Below are 18,120 nucleotides of genomic sequence, written 5' to 3' on the forward strand. Positions count from 1 at the left end.
ATCAGAATATTTTTTATTGCCATTGTTTGAGAACGGGTTCACAAACTAGGAATTTTTCTTGGCGCGATTGTGCAACATAAAACACATATAACACAGATTTGGTAATAAAAAGAGCTGTAACTGAGCTATCAGATCTTGTTATTGTTCATGTGCCTGATGGTCGAGGGGAAAAACTGTTCAGGTGGCGGGAGGTGTGGGTCTGGATGGAAGGGGAGAATAGTTTGTGTCCAGGGTGAGAAGAGTCATCTGTGATCCGACCCACACGCCTCCTGGTCCTGGAGGAGAACAGGTCCTGGAGGGATGGGAGCTTGCAGCCAATCACCTTCTCAGCAGCACGTACCATGTGCTGCCGTTGATGCTTATCCTGGACTGTGGTGCCGGGGAACCACACGGTGATGGAGGAGATGAGGATGAACTCCATGATGGCTGAGTAAAACTGCACCAGCATCTCGGTCGGCACCTTAAGTTTCCTCGGCTGCCGCAGGAAGTACATCCTCTGCTGGGCCTTCTTGATGAGGCAGCTGATGGTCGGCTCCCACTTGAGGTCCTGGATGATGGTGGTGAAACGGAAGGAGTCCACAATGGAGACGGGGGTGGGAGAGTCAATCAGGGTGAGGGGGGATGGTGGGGCTGTGACTTTCCTGAAGTCCATGATCATCTCCACTGTTTTCTGGGCATTCAGCTCCAGGTTGTTGAGACTGCACCAGGACGCCAGCCGGTCCACCTCTCTCCTGTAGGCGGACTCATCGCCATCCGAGATGAGCCCGATGAGGGTAGTGTCATCCGCAAACTTGAGCAGCTTTACGGACTGGTGACTGGAGGTGCAGCAGTTTGTATATAGGGAGAAGAGTTAGGGGGAAAGTACACAGCCCTGAGGAGTACCAGTGTTCGTAGTTCGACTGTACGAGACAATCTTCCCCAGCCGCACGTGCTGTCTTCGGTCTGTCAGGAAGTCATTGATCCAAATGCAGAGGGAGTCGGGCACGCTGAGCTGGTAGAGCTTGTCTTGTAGCAGTCCAGGGAGGATGGTGTTGAAGGCAGAGCTGAAGTCCACAAACAGGATCCTAGCGTAGGTTCCTGGGGAGTCCAGATGCTCCAGGATGAAGTGGAGGGCCAGGTTCACTGCATCATCCACAGACCTGTTGGAGCTGTAGTTGAACTGCAGTGGGTCCAGGAGGGGGGCGGTGATGTCCTTGAGGTGGGGCAGGACCAAGCGCTCAAAGGACTTCATGACCACAGACGTCAGCGCAACCGGCCTGTAGTCATTAAGTCCTGTGATCCGTGCTTTCTTGGGGACAGGGACAATGGTGGAGGTCTTAAAGCAGGACGGCACGCGGAATATCTCCAGAGAGGTGTTAAAAATGTCAGTGAAGACAGGAGCCAGCTGATCCGCGCAGTGTCTGAGGGTGGAGGGGGAGACACCATCCGGCCCGGGGGCCTTCCGCGTATTCGGCTTCAAGAACTGCCGGTGTACATCTTTCTCTCGGATCGAGAGGGCCTTTAAAGTCCTGTGATGTTCTTGGAGTCCTGTGATGTCCTTGTAGTCCTTTAAATCCTTTAATGAAGTGCTGGCGTTGGTGGGGAGGGTGATGGTGGGGGGAGCAGAGCTTTGATGAGCTGAAGGCCGTTCATGACGACAGTAATGTATGTTGAGGCCCTGAGCGAGAGTCTGGTCATTCAGGGCCTGGGGGGCTTTGGGCTTATAGTTCGTAAGGGCCCTTATCCCTCTCCAAACGGCCGCAGAATCATTGGAGCGGAACTGTTCCTGTAGACGGTTAGAGTACACAGATTTAGCTTTCTCCACTTCCCTGTTGAAGTGGTACTTCGCTTCTCTGTAGGTACTCCGGTCCCCGCTTCTCCACGCAGCCTCCTTCTTCTTGCGCAGCTGTCGGAGCTTGGGTGTGAACCAGGGCTTGTCGTTGTTATAACAAGCCCTGGTGCACGTTGGAATGATGCGCGCCTCAATGAACTGAATGTATGAGGTCACAGTGTCCGTATACTCGTCCAGATTGTCCGTGGCCGCTCCAATTGCCTCCCAGTCTGTCGTCTCCAAACATGCGCGCAGCTCCTCTTCAGCCTCAGCGGTGAAACACTTAATGGTCCTCATAACAGGTTTAACCAGTTTCAGTCTCTGTCTGTATGAAGGGATTAAGTGCACCATCACGTGATCTGATAGTCCGAGAACAGCGCACGGGACTGCATGGTATGCCTTGCTTATTGTAGTGTAACAGTGATCCAAAGTGTTCTCCTCTCTGGTCGGGCATTTAATAAACTGCCTACACTTGGGTAATTCCTGGCTCAAATTTCCCTTGTTAAAGTCACCAAGTACGATGACAAGAGAGTCCGGAAAAGACCATTCCACATGTAAGATCTGGCCTGCAAGCGTGCGCTGAGCGTCATGCACGTCCGCGCTGGGCAGTATGTAGGCAGCCACCAGTATGATTCCACATGATTCCATTATGTTTCAAATGCGAATGACTTTTAAGCGGTACCATGATTCAAAGTAGTCTTGTACGCTACATTGCTGTTGCTAAATGCTGCCCAAAATCTTTTTCAGTGATAATTCAACATACTGTTTTAAATGTGTATGATTTTTAAGCAGTACCATGATTCCAAGTAGCCTTGTAAAGTTAAAGTTAAAGTACCAATGATTGTCACACACACACTAGGTGTGGCGAAATCAATCTCTGCATTTGATCCATCACCCTTGATCACCCCCCAAGCAGTGAGCAGCAGCGGTGGCCGCACCCGGGAATCATTTTTGGTGATTTAACCCCCAATTCCAACCCTTGATGCTGAGTGCCAAGCAGGGAGGTAATGGGTCCCATTTTTAAAGTCTTTGGTATGATGGGGTTTGAACTCACGACCTAACGATCTCAGGGTGGACACTCTTACCACTAGGCCACTGAGCAGTACACTATATAGCTGTCTCTAAACGCTGCCCAGAATCTTTTTCAGGGTTAATTCAACATACTGTTTCAAATATGTACGATTTTTAAGAGGTACCATGATTCAAAGTATTCTTGTACACTATATAGCTGTCTCTAAACGCTGCCCAAAGTCTTTTGCAGTGATAATTCAACATACTGTTTCAAATGTGTGCAATTTTTAAGTGGTACCATGATTTAAAGTATTCTTGTACGCTATATAGCGATCTCCAAATGCTGCCCGAAGTCTTTTTCAGGGATAATTCAACATACTGTTTCAAATGTGTATGACTTTTAAGCGGTACCATGATTCAAAGTAGTCTTGTACGATATATAGTTGCAAGAAATCTCAGATGAGTGCAATCATTCCTTAATAATGCTTTGGATCATGCTGCAGCATCAAGCCTCTCCCTTGAGGTGACGTAAGCCTGAAACACGACTACTATTTTGTTGTGGCCTTCACTTATTCATATTTAAAGTGCAGCTATTCAGTGACTGTGGGTGAGTGCGTTTGAATCGCTGTGCATTGTGTAAATGCTGCTAAAACACAGTGCAACACTTATATATGTAAATATAGATAGTTAGATATGTATACATATATTTCTGTTAAAAATAAATAATTTCAAGAGTTTAACAACACAAACTGCTTTTATTTCTTTGTGACAACAGCAGAACTTCCATTGTTTACATAGTCTTTTTTTTTTTTTTTTTTTACAATAAATTATCCAACTCCTCTATCAAACTAAGCAGAATGACACTGACAAAGACGGCTGTGTCGTTCAAATCCGTCATGCTTAGAAAATGCAGACAAGTATAAATAAATATGAGCTAAACCACACCAAAAATTAAAGTGCCAGGTTGAAATAATTAAAAAAAAAGATATGGTGATAAAAGGTTGTCATTTTCCAACATGGCCGCCGCTTACTACATGGTCTGCACTCCTTTGTAACCCTGACGCTTCTGCCGGGGATTGCATTTGTTTTTCTTATACCTGTAAAAACAGAAATACGCAGAAATGATTCATAGTCATACTGAAGCAAAAACAATGCGTGTGAGGTCATTAAAACATAAACAACAACATCAAGAAAGAGTTCTTACTATTCTTATTATATTGCCAAGTTAGCTTAGATTTAAATTCCTTTTTTTTAATTAATTAATTAAGTTTAATAGAATTCTTGTTTGACAGACAAAGGACATCAAACAAAAGTACCGCTTTAAACCTGGCTATCACTGAAAATAAATATAGGAAAAAATAAAGGAAAACAATACCAATAAATAAATGTATATATTCGATAGCACTTAACATATCTAGTTTTTAAAAATAACATATTATTAAACATATTTTAATAAAGGAGTGACCCTGTCAGAAGACCGTTTGAGCTGTTTAAAAAAGTATGTTTAATCAACAAACATTTGCATAAATCAAACAAATTGTCTAGTTCCCTGTTAATAGTATTAAAAAGTGAAAAAAAACAAAAACGTTTTTTAAATGGATAAAAAAAGATTTGTCTGTATCTAGGGTACACATATGACAGACAAAATGTTAAACTACCGTCGAAACGCGATTATTCGCCATTAAATATCTTAATAGTTTGACAGCCCGATATATTTTTATTTATTTATTCAATAATACCCCAAAATAGAATTTATTCTTCCTTCTCCCAAAAATGATGGATGTTGTGTACCTCGGAAAATAAACAGGGTTCTTGCTGAAGACGCTGGTAACTAATATTGTAGTATGCCAGACGGTATATTATTTGACACCTGATGTTATGATTACTGAAGCATGATAGTAGTTGTAGATGGTATTGAAGAGTGTAATAATAATTAAATAAATACAATTATAATAATTATAATAAAAGTAATAATTATAATTATAATAATAATAATAATAGTAATAGTTATATCTTCAGGATCTTCAGCTCTCACTGGATTGGTTCACAGCCAAGTGTGAAGCGACTGGGATGAGAATCAACACCTCAAAGTTCGAGTCCATGGTTTGCGCCCGGAAAAGGGTGGAGTGCCATCGCCAGGTTGGGGAGGAGACCCTGCCCCAAGTGGAGGAGTTCATGTACCTCGGAGTCTTGTTCACGAGTGAAGGAAGAGTGGATCGTGAGATCGACAGGCGGATCGGTGCGGCGTCTTCAGTAATGCGGACGCTTTATCGATCTGTTGTGGTGAAGAAGGAGCTGAGCCGGAAGGCAAAGCTCTCAATTTACCGGTCGATCTACGTTCCCATCCACACCTATGGTCATGAAATTTGGGTTATGACCGAAAGGACAAGATCACGGGTACAAGCGGCCGAAATGAGTTTCCTCCGCTGGGTGGCGGGTCTCTCCCTTAGAGATAGGGTGAGAAGCTCTGCCATCCGGGAGGAGCTCAACGTAAAGCCGCTGCTCCTCCACATCGAGAGGAGCCAGATGAGGTGGTTCGGGCATCTGGTCAGGATGCCACCCGAACGCCTCCCTAGGAAGGTGTTTTGGGCACGTCCGACCGGTAGGAGGCCACGGGGAAGACTTAGGACACGTTGGGAAGACTATGTCTCCCGGCTGGCCTGGGAACCGCCTCGGAAGGGAAGAGACGAAGTGGCTGGGGAGAGGGAAGTCTGGGCTTCTCTGCTTAGGCTGCTGCCCCCGTGACCCGACCTCGGATAAGCGAAAGAAGATGGATGGATGGATGGATGGATGGATGGATGGATGGATGGATGGATGGGTAATAATAATAATAGTAATACTGTTTGGTTTGTTGCTAGGCAACAAACCAAACACCCCGATGCCCTTGTTCTCATTTCGGGTGACTTTAATCATGCTTCTTTGGACTCAAATTTTTAGGAACAATTTCCTTTGTGGATCAATAAAGTTTGTCTAAGTCTAAGTATAAGTCTAATAATTATAATAATAATAATTAAAAATAATTATAATAATTATAATAATAATGATATTTACCACTTGCAGCACAAGTAGAATGCTCCAACCAGGCCAACCATCAGCATGATCACACAGAAAACTGTGAAAACTATTTGCTTTTCTCCCATGGGCTTATGTACCAACTCCAGGTTGCTGCAGCGAGGGCCGTAGAAACCACTGTGACACCTGTGTAGTGCACCAGAAACACACTGTAACACACACCGTGACACATACTGTGACCTACACTGTCAACCACACTGTGACACACAATGTAACACACACACACACACACACACACACACACACACACACACACACACACACACACACACACACACACACACACACACACACACACACACACACACACACACACACACACACACACACACACACACACACACTTACTTGCAGTGGTGCTCATGGATGTCCACCAGCAGCATGCACTGGCCACCGTTCATGCAGTAATTGTCAAAAGAGGAGTCACAGTTCTGTGTTGAGCGCTTCATCACCGCATGAGGGCGCTGTTGTTCCTGCTCTGAGAAGGCAACAACAGCAACAGTTGCATTACACGACATCATATTATATTATATTATATTATATTATATTATATTATATCATATTATACTATATTACATTATCACACGATCTTGTGTTACGTCACTCTGCATCCGATCATTGCATATCATATTGTATTGTGGTCAACTGCATTGTATGTTTTATTATATTATATTTATGAATACAGAATATATCAATATCATGTAACATATTCTACTAGACTGCACTCTATGAAATTGATATTATATTTTTTATGTTTGTATTATATTATACTATATTACATTATACTTTACTGTACTGTATTGTATTATATTGTACTATATTATACCGCATTTTATAAAATGGATAATATATTAATACATACATGACTACAATTATATCAATATCATGTATTATACTGTATTAACTTATACTACTATATAACACTACTGTACTGTATTGTAATGTAATATATCATATTATACTGAATAAAATGTATAATATATTGTATTGACAAATTAAACATTTGTAATACCACAATCATGTCCATATCATCAATTGCATTATATTCATTATATTATATCATATTAAATCATATCTTACTGCACTGTATATTATTATATTTTATTATATTATTCTGTATTGCACAAAATGAACATTTAATCAAAACAAAAAACATTGTATGACCACAATTATATCGATATCAGGAATTGCATTATATTACTTTAAATGATATTACTTTTTGCTATACTGTACTGTATTGTATTGTTATAATATATTTTCTTCTAATATACTGGATTATATGAAATTTATATTTAGTTATATTTAAAAATAAAACATTGTATGACCACAATTATATTAATATATTATTATTATTTATTTTATAATGCATCGTATAAAATGTATATTATATCTATAAATAAAACAACACATGACCACAATTATATCAGTACCTTATATATTATATGAAATTATATTTTAATATATTACATTATACTTTACTATACTGTATACCAGTGACGTGCAGTCAGGGGAGGCAGGTGAGGTGGGACCTCACGTGCCATCATGGAAAGAAAAAAATTTTAAAAAGAAAAAAAATGTTTTTTTAATTGTTACATGTATCCAGTGATTATACTATAAAGTTATTTTCCATTTAACTTCACCAGTTTTAGATTATTTTTTATTCAAAATCGCTGAATTTTCACATTTGCCGTTCAAATACTGAGAAAAGACTTGCGGTGAGTCACCAGCCAGTTGAGGCACGTCACTGAGTTGAGCCTCACCATGGATTGCGCAATGACTCGGCTAACTGCTGGCCTGCTGTGCAGTGAGACCGTATTGCTATATGAATTATATTATACATTTCCATAGTTTAGTTAGCTGAGATATATAATGTACAGTGTATTTTGTCAACAACTGGATGTGTGTAACGTATTTCTTGTGCTGAGCAATCATAAAACTGCTGCGAAGACGCACTGTGTGAGGCTCGCAGTAATCCCGCCTCCTGGTGGTAGAGGGCGGTAGTGATCCCAGGGAGCATTTTTGCGACTACTCTGCTGCAGAAAAAGTGACAACAAGCAGCAACAGTTAGCAGCGATCGTTTATTTTTTCCTCTTGCCTGGACTATTAACATGGAGGATTACATGTCTAAAATAAAACAGTTTTCTAAACTAGACTTTCAATCGAAGCAGGAGGTAATACTTAAAGGAAGATCTCCATCGTGACAGAGAGACTTTTAAAACTGAAGAAAGATAAGGAAGACTTCTATAAACAAGTTATCGATGCTTTTGTTCAAAAGGAGCTGCGCATGGACTTCATTTATAAGTAAGGGTAAGACCATAATAACGTTTTTTTTTAATTAAATGTGCTTTTTTGTGTGCTACAGTTTGTATGTGTAAAGTTAAGTTAAAGTACCAATGATTGTCACACACACTATGTGTGGTGAAATTTGTCCTCTGCATTTGACCCATCCCCTTGCTCACCCCCTGGGAGGTGAGGGGAGCAGTGGGGAGCAGTGGGGAGCAGTGGTCAGCAGCGGCGCCGCGCCCGGGAATCATTTTTGGTGTTATAACCCCCAATTCCAACCCTTGATGCTGAGTGCCAAGCAGGGAAGAATGCTGGTATGAGCTTTTAAACATAACCCATTAACTGCTGCCAATCAAATGGTGAATAAGATACTCTTTAGGGTTCATATGTTTGTAAATCTGACTGTGATGAAGTCAGTGCCTCACCAGCCATTAACCTCACCGCACGTCACTGCTGTATACTATTAGAAGGTGCTATATTTTTCATATTATACAGCATTGTGAAATATTTATATTATATTATATTTACAAATATTATTATTTATAGATAAACCATGTCTATACACACCTATTATATTGTATTATATCATAGTATACTGCATTGTATAAAATGTATATTATATCTATAAATAAAACATCATATGACCACATTTATATCAACATATTATATGATATTACAGTACTAATATACTGCACTATTGTTGTCTCCTATTATATACAGTATGTGAGAATGCTCAAAGTATTCACCCATATATTTTTCTACACCAAAATTCATCTATTTGTGTGAATGCTCCAAAGTTCTTCTTCTTTTTCTCCAGATTTTGGCGCGCTCTACATTCCACATGTTTCACCCGATTCAAACCGTTCCAACTCCAAACTATTCAGCCTATTCGGAAATCGCGGGCTTTCCCTTACAAATTCAAAAAATCCCCAGTTTTCCCAGAATTCCAGGTTTTCTGGGACATTTTTCCCAGTCAAAATGAATCGGACATTTTTCAAACTTCCACCACTTCCAAATTTTTCAACCTATTCAAACATTCCACCTTCAACATATTCCACTCATCCTGCACATTCAAACTATCATTTTTTTCAAGTAAAAAAAAATCCAGGAATTCCCACAATTCCCAATTTTCAAAACCCTATTTTTACCCTTTTTTCTGTCGACTACTCCTCCCACATTTTTCAACCCACTTCAATCGCTCCACTGTAAAAAACATTCCTCGTTTTTTGAACTGGAAAAATTCCCGGTTTTCCCGAAATTCCCAGAATTCCGTAATACCATTTCTGAATTAAAAATGTTACTACTCCAACATTTCTCGACAGTTTTGAAAAATTCCAACACCAACCATTCAAATCATATAAGATTTTCTTCATCCTGTTCTTTCTCAAGCATAGGTGTGTAAATATGTGTTTAGTTGCTAAAGCTTAATTGTCTGTTGATCAAAAATGCATATCAATGAGGTAGATAAATTAAAAAAAATGAAATGAAATGAACATTCAAATTGTTTTACGATTTTCTACAAAATTCCCTGTTTTTCAGGAATTCACACATTTTCATGAAATTCTCATTGAAATGAATGGGACATTTTTTAAAGTTCCACAACTCCTACATCCATCCATCCATCCATTTTCTACCGCTTATTCCCTTTTGGGGTCGCGGGGGGGCGCTGGAACCTATCTCAGCTACAATCGGGCGGAAGGCGGGGTACACCCTGGACAAGTCGCCACCTCAACGCAAACAACTCCTACATTTTTAATCTAATTCAAACCATTCCAATTTCAAAATATTCAGCCTGTTCAGAAATTGTGTGCTCCCTTTTAACAATTTTTTAAAAAATTCCCGGATTTCCTAGAATTCCCAGTTTTAGGGACATTTTCCCCATTCAAAATGTAGGATCATTTTTCAAACTTCCACAATTCACACATTTTTCAACCAATTCAAACCATTCCACCTTCAACACATTTAATTCATCCAGGACATTCAAACTACCATTTTTCCACGTTCAACAAATTTGCAGAAATTCCTGTTTATTTTCTAACCTTATTTCCAACCTTATTTCACATTTTTTAACCCATTTCAACCAAAACAAACAAAACATTTATCTTAGTCAAGACATATTACTAGATATTATTCATCCATCTGTTTCCTGTGTTCTCATTATGGTCATTGTAAGCTGGAGCCTATCCAGTTGACTTCAGGCGAGACTTTATTTTATGACTTAAAAGATGAGATAAAACGTTACTGTGTGGAGACTGTCAAATATTTTCTTAGACGACGATGAAACCAAAAAACATGAAGGTATGGGCATACTAAACATGGTTAAATTAAGAGGAGAAGGTAGAAGACCTGCAGACTCGAAGGCGCTGTGTGCAGTTTGGAGTTTGGAGGAGATACTTTTAGTCAGAATGAAAGGCCACAACAGCATCACACCTGTTGCACACAAAATATAAAGAAAACATATTTTCACTGCTCATAAACTAACAATATACATATACACATACATATATACTATCAAGCATATGACATATTGAGCTGGAAAAATAGCATCAATCAGTGTTTGAGCTGCTCGTGTTCATGCAGGCAGGATACAAAGTTATTAATAACAATATCTCATGTTGTTTTGCGTGATGCAACATGCCCTGGTTGTTGGGCGTTCCTCATGCTTTCATAAATAATAAATAAACAGAATCGGTGAAGCAATTGACGGTTTTTTTATTTTTTATTGTTGATTATAGAATAGTTCTATCACTAAATTATTATGGATTTAAAACAAATACAACAGGACAGAGGTGTCTAAAGTGCGGTCCGTTGCTATTTTTTTAACGGCACAATCGTTAGCATTCTAATATTAGCATGCTTTTCTTTGTTAATTTTTACAAGTCTACATCTCAGTGTCAAAGATTGTGTTACTTGACGAATGGTAACTGTTAGCATAATTTTTAAAATGCGAACATTAGTATGTAGCAAAACATTAGTATTCTAGCTTTTTTTTTTTAGCTCATTTTGTAGGTATACACCTCAGTCATATGTTGGTACTTGATGCATGCTAACGTTAGCAGGCTAGCATAATAAACAGAGTAAAATTTTTAGTGTTACGGTTAGCATTTTAGCATGCTAATGTTAATATACTAGCTGTTAAAAGCTACCAGCAATGGTGTAGGTATACACCTGAGTTACAAACGTTTGTATATTTTGATACTTTATGCACGCTAACATTAGCAGGCGAGCCTTTTTAACAACTTTTTCAGACATACACCTCATAGTTATTTTAGTACTTGACGCATGACATAGTTCGCATTTTAGCATGCTAACATTAGCATGCTAGCATAAATAAACACATTTTTTTCAGGTTCACACCTCAGAGGAATATATGTTGGTCTTGATGCATGTTACAGTTAGCATTTTAGCATGTTAATTATAATATGATAGCTTTTTTAAAGCTACCGGTAATTGTGTAGGCATACCCGAGTTATATTTTGGTGCTTGATGCATGCTAATCTTAGCAGGCTAGTATTTTTTATTTTTAACAAGATTTTCAGGTACACACCTCAGAGTTTTTTTAGTACTTGACGCATGACACAGTTTGCATTTTAGCATGCTAACATTAGCAGTCTAGCATGATAAACACATTTTTCAGGTACACACCTCACAGGGAATATATTTTGGTCTTGACACATGTAACAGTTAGCATTTTAGCATGCTAACGTTAAAAATGCTAGTTTTTTTTAAAGCTAATTGGGTAGTTATACACCTGAGTCATATTTTGGTACTTGATGCATGCTAACGTTAGCAGGCTAGCAAGTCTTCCAGGTACACACCTCAGAGTAATATATTTTGGTACTTGACACATGTTACAGTTAACATTTTAGCATGCTAACATAAGCATTCTTTTATTAAACAAAAATTCTAATTCACCAGTTATACACATCGTGTCATGTATTTTGGTATTTCACTAATGCCAACTGTTGTTATCATGTTAGCATAGGACTGCTAGCTTCTTTTTTTTTTAGCTCATTTTGATCATATTCTTTGTAACTTATTCTATCTAGCCGGCATGCTAACTGTTAGCATTTCAGTTTGGCTTTGGCTCTTTAACATACACACTAATTCTCTGCAAAAAAAGTGTATATTTAACTAGTTTTGAAGGTGAAAACTGCCAAAATGGCCTGCGCGTCTTTTGATTTGTCAGTCTGTGGTTTCAACACCCCCGCAATAGGACTTACTGTACACATATATGGCATACACTAACTACTTTAATATCATAATACTAATATTACTATTATTGTGAGCACTAGGACAACCACTGAGACGAGTATTACTACTACTACTACTACTTTAACAACAACATACTGTCAATGAGCAGGATTAAAGTATATACTTTAGTACCCTCTAGTGGTACATTTTGTGTAGTGCAAGTAAACTGATCCCTTTTAAAGGACCGCTCGAGCACTTTTCAAGTCAAATGTCGATAACAAGTTAGACAAATTCGACGTCAGTATGACAAAATCTTGTCCTGCGTCAATTTAATATTCCACTCAACTTGTTTTTCAGACATTTTCTCCTCCAGCTGTGAAACTTTTTGTTTTGCCTTTGCTTGTTTTGACTTGTTTGACGACGCACGTAGTCATTAAACCTACGTAACACAGAAAGTCAAAGTCTTACAGTAACTTGCTGATATTAATATGCAATGTCGTGTATATGCGTTCACAACAAGGCAAATAACATATATTTTTTAATTTATTTGACTGAAAAGGTGTCAACTGAGGTGTAAGTAATATTATTTTTCCTTATTGCATTTACTTTTTTTCATACACATAAAAAAAAGAAAAAACAGCAGATTTACGGTAAATAACTGGCAGTTCAATCGTCAGAATTTTACTGGAATAATGTATGGTGGTTTTTAAAACAAATGACTGTAAATGGAAAACTGTTATTTTTACAGTAAAATTCTGGCGACTAAGCTGAGGTTTTTTTTTAAATGTAAAATGTAAAAACTACCGTCATTGTTTTTACAGTGCATTACTGTAAACGAAAACACTTGTTGTTGTTTTTTACAATAAACTTCTGGCGACTGAGCTGCCAAGTTTTTGACCGTAAAATGCACGGTCGTTGTTTTTACAGTGGAAAAATGGTACCACTGTTAAGGTTTAGGGAAAAATTGCCATAAAATCTGCAGCCAGTAAAGGGAAAAACAGTACAACTGTTATTTTTACAGTAAAATTCTGGCCAATGAGCTGCCAGGTTTTCACCGTAAAATCTTCGGTTGTTGTTTTCACAGTGTATAACTGTAAATGGAAAAACTTGTTTTTTTACTGTAAAAATCTGGCAACTGAAATTACACTTTTTGAATGTCAATCTGTCATTTTTACAGTGTCTTACTGTAAATAGAAAAATAGTACCACTGTCATTTATACAGTCACATTCTGGCCACTGAGCTGCCAGGTTTTTACCGTAAAATCTACGGTGGTTGTTTTTACAGTGTATTACTTACTGTAAATGGAAAAATGTTACAACTGTTATTTTTACTGTAAAATTGTGGCGACTGAGCTGCCATGTTTAGTTTTTTTTACCGTAAAAACTACGGTTGTTGTATTTACAGTGTATTACTGTAAATAGAAAAACAGTCTACCTGTTATTTTCACTGTAGCGTTTTGGCGACCGCCATTGTTCTGCCATAAAATCTACTGTCGCTTTTACAGTACGTTGCTGTAAATGGAAAAACGGTACGATTGTTATTTTTACTGTAAAATTGTGGTGACTGAGCGGCCATGTTTGATTTTTTTTTCTCCATAAAAACTATGGTTGTTGTATTCATATAGTATTACTGTAAATGGGAAAACAGTTATTTTTACTGTAGCTGTCATTTACCATTAAATCAACTGTCGCCTTTACAGCACGTTACTGTAAAAGGAAAACCGGTACAACTTGTTTTTTATGACACCGTAATTATCTGCCTTTTTTTTTTTTCAGTGATATGTTTTTTTTTATGCATTATTTCATTAGTTCCAATCAGTTTTATACTTATTAATAACACTGTTTTTATAAACATGTTTTTAAATTAAGTGCGTTGCATATTTTTTCATTTTTATTTTTTAATGTTTTCCATAAATGAACTCCTTTATTTTATCATACCTTTGCTTTTGTGTACACAAAAACTATTTTCAGTTCATATCTATGAACTAATCTTCTGAAGCATTACGTCACAGGTGTCAAACTTAAGGCCCGCGGGCCAAATCTGGCCCTCCACGTCATTTTATATGGCCTGCAAAAGCCTGGAAATAATATGTGTCAATAAAATACCTTATATTTTCTTTCTTTACTTTCTTGTTTTCTCACTAAAGGTATTAGGGTTTTTTTCTAGTTTGAAAGGGGAAAAAAATAGTGTCCAATATTGAAACAAATAATATATTATCAAACTTTTTTTGTCGAAATGCAAATAAATACTTCAATATATGCTTAACTTATGATTTCAAAGCAAGTTATCCATCAAATTGTACATTATTAAAATGACCAATAGATTTTACTGTAAAATGTATGGAGTTCTTTTACAGTAAGTTGAAAAAAAACCTGACATATTTGTTTTACTCTTTCCGTTAAAAAAAAGTAAAATATTTAAATTCATAGGCAAATTCATTAATTATTTACAATTAGTTACAAGCGGCCCTCTAATGGCAGCCATGACTGCAGTGTGGCCCTCAATGAAAACAAGTTAGACACCCCTGCATTACGTCATACTTCATTGGAGATGTTTTGTCAGCTACAAGATTATTTACTTGTAAAATTAGTGACTTCCTGAACATAATTTGTTCGTTGAGTCTCAATAATCCATTCTATTAATATCTTCTGCACTATGAAAACTGTTTTGTGCAATAAGCAACACATGATGTGTACATTTATATATTTTTAAAATATATTTAGTTTTTTACATGATATATATATATCTTTTCCAGCTTAGTTCATCATATATAATACCTCCTAAAAATGTGCTTACCTTTATTTATTCTTTCTATTTCAATATTATCTATCATATTTTATGTTTGTTTTGACCCTTTCTCGTGTCCAAATATCATATATTCAGTTTATTAATGTTCAACCATTTTTTTATGGGCCCCGGTGTCCAGATTTTTACAAAATAAATAATGTGGTGTATTAAATCATGAGAATATCATTCAAATATTACAATAAATGAATGATATTATTTGTAAAACACTCATAAAAGACAATTTGTGCTGTGTTCTTTAATGAATTATCGACTGAATGTTCTGCATGTTTCACAAATTATTTACTTAATTACTATTGTTTGATACTAAATAAATAAAAAATGTAGTCCTTTATTTTTATCACTGCAGTTATTATTATACAGACACATAGAATTATATGTTTTATTGTGTTTTTTTGTATATTTTTTTTGGGCCTCCCCCCACAAAATTATGATTATATAGAAAATGTGTTTATTGTTTACAAATACAACAGAAAAACAGCCAAATGTGTTCTATTTCATCTTGAACCTTATTAATAAATGACACATCATTTATCATCCATCACATATTAAGATAACATAGTGAACCAAAACGTATTAATTAGCTATTCTATTGATATTTATAACATATTTATAACAATGAAGGCCTCTCAGTCCTTATTGATTTATAATAATACAATATAATGTTTGTTTGTGTTACAGATTAAAGAGTGAACAAATATGTTGGAAGTTGCTTCAAAACAGAACAGTTGTAAATAAATTATGCTTCTTCCTTCTGCTTTTCGGACATGGAATGCGAAACAGTAAATATTTGACGCATGTTCGGAATAAACTAATACCAATATTAATTTAAAAAAATAAAAATTCTCTGAATGATGAATATCCTTTTTATAACTGTAATTGTCTGACTTGCAATATCAATATTTATAGGCCAATTCTGTTTTTATTGTGTGTAAATTAAAAAAAATGATTACAAAAATACATTATAAACTCTATATATATTCTATATTGCGCGCGTTGCGTGAGATGAATGTGACGTTTAATGGTTTGAATGCGGACAGTAAAAATGAACGTGCTGCGTTCAAGTGTCAAAGATAATTTCAAGGTTTTCTGGCACTTAACGTCCATCCATCCATCCATTTTCTACCGCTTATTCCCTTTTGGGGTCGCGGGGGGCGCTGGAGCCTATCTCAGCTACAATCGGGCGGAAGGCGGTGTACACCCTGGACAAGTCGCTATCTCATCGCAGGGCCAACACAGATAGACAGACAACATTCACACTCACATTCACATACTAGGGCCAATTTAGTGTTGCCAATCAACCTATCCCCAGGTGCATGTCTTTGGAAGTGGGAGGAAGCCGGAGTACCCGGAGGGAACCCACGCAGTCACGGGGAGGACATGCAAACTCCACACAGAAAGATCCCGAGCCCGGGATTGAACCCAAGACTACTCAGGACCTTCGTATTGTGAGGCAGATGCACTAACCCTTCTTCCACCGTGCTGCCCTTAACGTTGATATAAAAAAAAAAAACTAAAGTATCTTAACAAGGCACTTAATTATTGATCCAAACACCAATCAACAGTCGAGGAACACGTGGCACAAATTGTAACACTTTTGAAACTTACCGAGTAGTGAGAGAAGAGCGGACACTTTTCCTTTCGCCATTTGGGAGGAGGACGTGCGAGGAGTTGGTGTGCACTGAAAGGAGCCCAATAAATGTCTTGTCTTGTCTTGGGCTGGAACTGTCTAGCAGTGTGGGCGTGGTCACAAGTAGGCGAGCGTCACACCACATTAAGGGACCCTGAATGCATCATCATCATCACAGAAAGAACAGCGGCATTGTTCATCATCATCATTATCATTCTAATTCGTCTTTTCTTGCCATGATGGATGGCGTCAAACATCCTGGCGGAAGTCCACCACAGTTATGATTTTTGTTTTTGTTTAATGTTGCCTCACCGTGAGCTTTTCGACACTCGTCACCGACCACTTCATTAGGTACATCTACAAGACACGAACTGTGTTAATAAATGCGAATTTAATGTTCAATATGTTCATTTAACAAATATTACTTTTGGACGTTAGAACATATCTAATTGTTTTAACACACACACACATATATATATATGTGTGTGCGTGTGCGTGTGCGTGTGCGTGTGCGTGTGTATACATATATATATACTGTATATATATATATATATATGTGTGTGTGTGTGTGTGTGTGTGTGTATGTATATATAAAATATAATGAAGGCTAAACGACGCCTCAGTGAGTGTATGGCATACTCACTAGCTGTTTTAGTGTTTCATAAAGGTCATCCGCCATTTCCTGTATTAAAAAAGTCAAGACCTGCAAATAAAATTAAATAATTGGTTTTCTACATATACTCCTCTGACTTCTTTCAGTACGAGCTGTCACTTGTGAGCCAAAAGAAGTGCCTTCTGGTAGTGCTTCTCTGCCATTTTTTGTCATATTTATTATATTATAGCCTTCTAAATGTTTTTAACATTATTAAAGCCCTCTAGAAATTGAATACCTACCCATAGCTAGTTTACATAATAAGTGTACATTTAAAACATAGTGTATAATAATATAGACTCACACATATTTACTCTTTTTAGGTGTTACAAAACACATCACATATGTTTAACTGTTCTGCAAATTCCACATTAAAAAAATAAAATAAAGAAATTTTAAAAAGTTTAAAAAAAAACATATTATTATATACTTTTTATGTTATATAAAAATTGCTTCACGTGTTGAGGTGTGTATACATTTTTTGGTGTCACAAAATACTACATTTTTGTTTTAATGTTCTGCAAATTCTACATTGTTTAAACAAAACCAATTATTTAATTCAAATAGAAAAAATTAATTATATTTTTATGGTGTTTTTCTGTCAATGTCTTCCTCAAATTTTTTATAAATAAAAAAATAGTTCACGTGTTGGGTTGTGCAGA

The 18,120-nt window shown here is 37.2% G+C and overlaps 2 protein-coding genes across 4 annotated transcripts in view; both read right to left on the reverse strand.

The window, feature by feature from the left end:
* areg (amphiregulin) overlaps positions 1-2,458 on the reverse strand; it is a 35,542-nt gene extending 33,084 nt beyond the window's left edge. The window contains exons 1-2 of the mRNA XM_072915926.1: positions 2,281-2,458; positions 1,988-2,169 (exon numbers count right to left, since the gene is read on the reverse strand). Coding sequence (XP_072772027.1) covers positions 1,988-2,169; positions 2,281-2,458 — 360 coding nt within the window. The remainder of the gene's footprint in view (positions 1-1,987; positions 2,170-2,280) is intronic.
* Positions 2,459-3,586: 1,128 nt separating this feature from the next.
* On the reverse strand, positions 3,587-16,912 carry LOC133620630 (proepiregulin-like). 3 transcript variants are annotated; one of them, XM_061982221.1, is made up of 6 exons: positions 16,785-16,850; positions 10,523-10,606; positions 7,847-7,926; positions 6,242-6,371; positions 5,873-6,019; positions 3,587-3,918 (listed from the first exon to the last, which is right to left on the reverse strand). In XM_061982221.1, exons 3-6 carry the CDS (start codon positions 7,908-7,910, stop codon positions 3,852-3,854), a joined length of 408 nt encoding a protein of 135 aa, XP_061838205.1. In that variant the 5' UTR covers positions 7,911-7,926; positions 10,523-10,606; positions 16,785-16,850; the 3' UTR covers positions 3,587-3,851. The 3 variants fall into 3 exon arrangements, with proteins under 3 accessions (XP_061838205.1, XP_061838204.1, XP_061838206.1); XM_061982220.1 differs by lacking the exon at positions 7,847-7,926 and having other exon boundaries at positions 3,590-3,918; positions 16,785-16,900; XM_061982222.1 differs by lacking the exons at positions 7,847-7,926; positions 10,523-10,606 and having other exon boundaries at positions 3,590-3,918; positions 16,785-16,912.
* Between the last annotated feature and the right edge of the window lie 1,208 nt (positions 16,913-18,120).

Source organism: Nerophis lumbriciformis, linkage group LG24 (assembly GCF_033978685.3).
Source record: "Nerophis lumbriciformis linkage group LG24, RoL_Nlum_v2.1, whole genome shotgun sequence".
Classification (NCBI taxonomy): Eukaryota; Metazoa; Chordata; class Actinopteri; order Syngnathiformes; family Syngnathidae; genus Nerophis; species Nerophis lumbriciformis.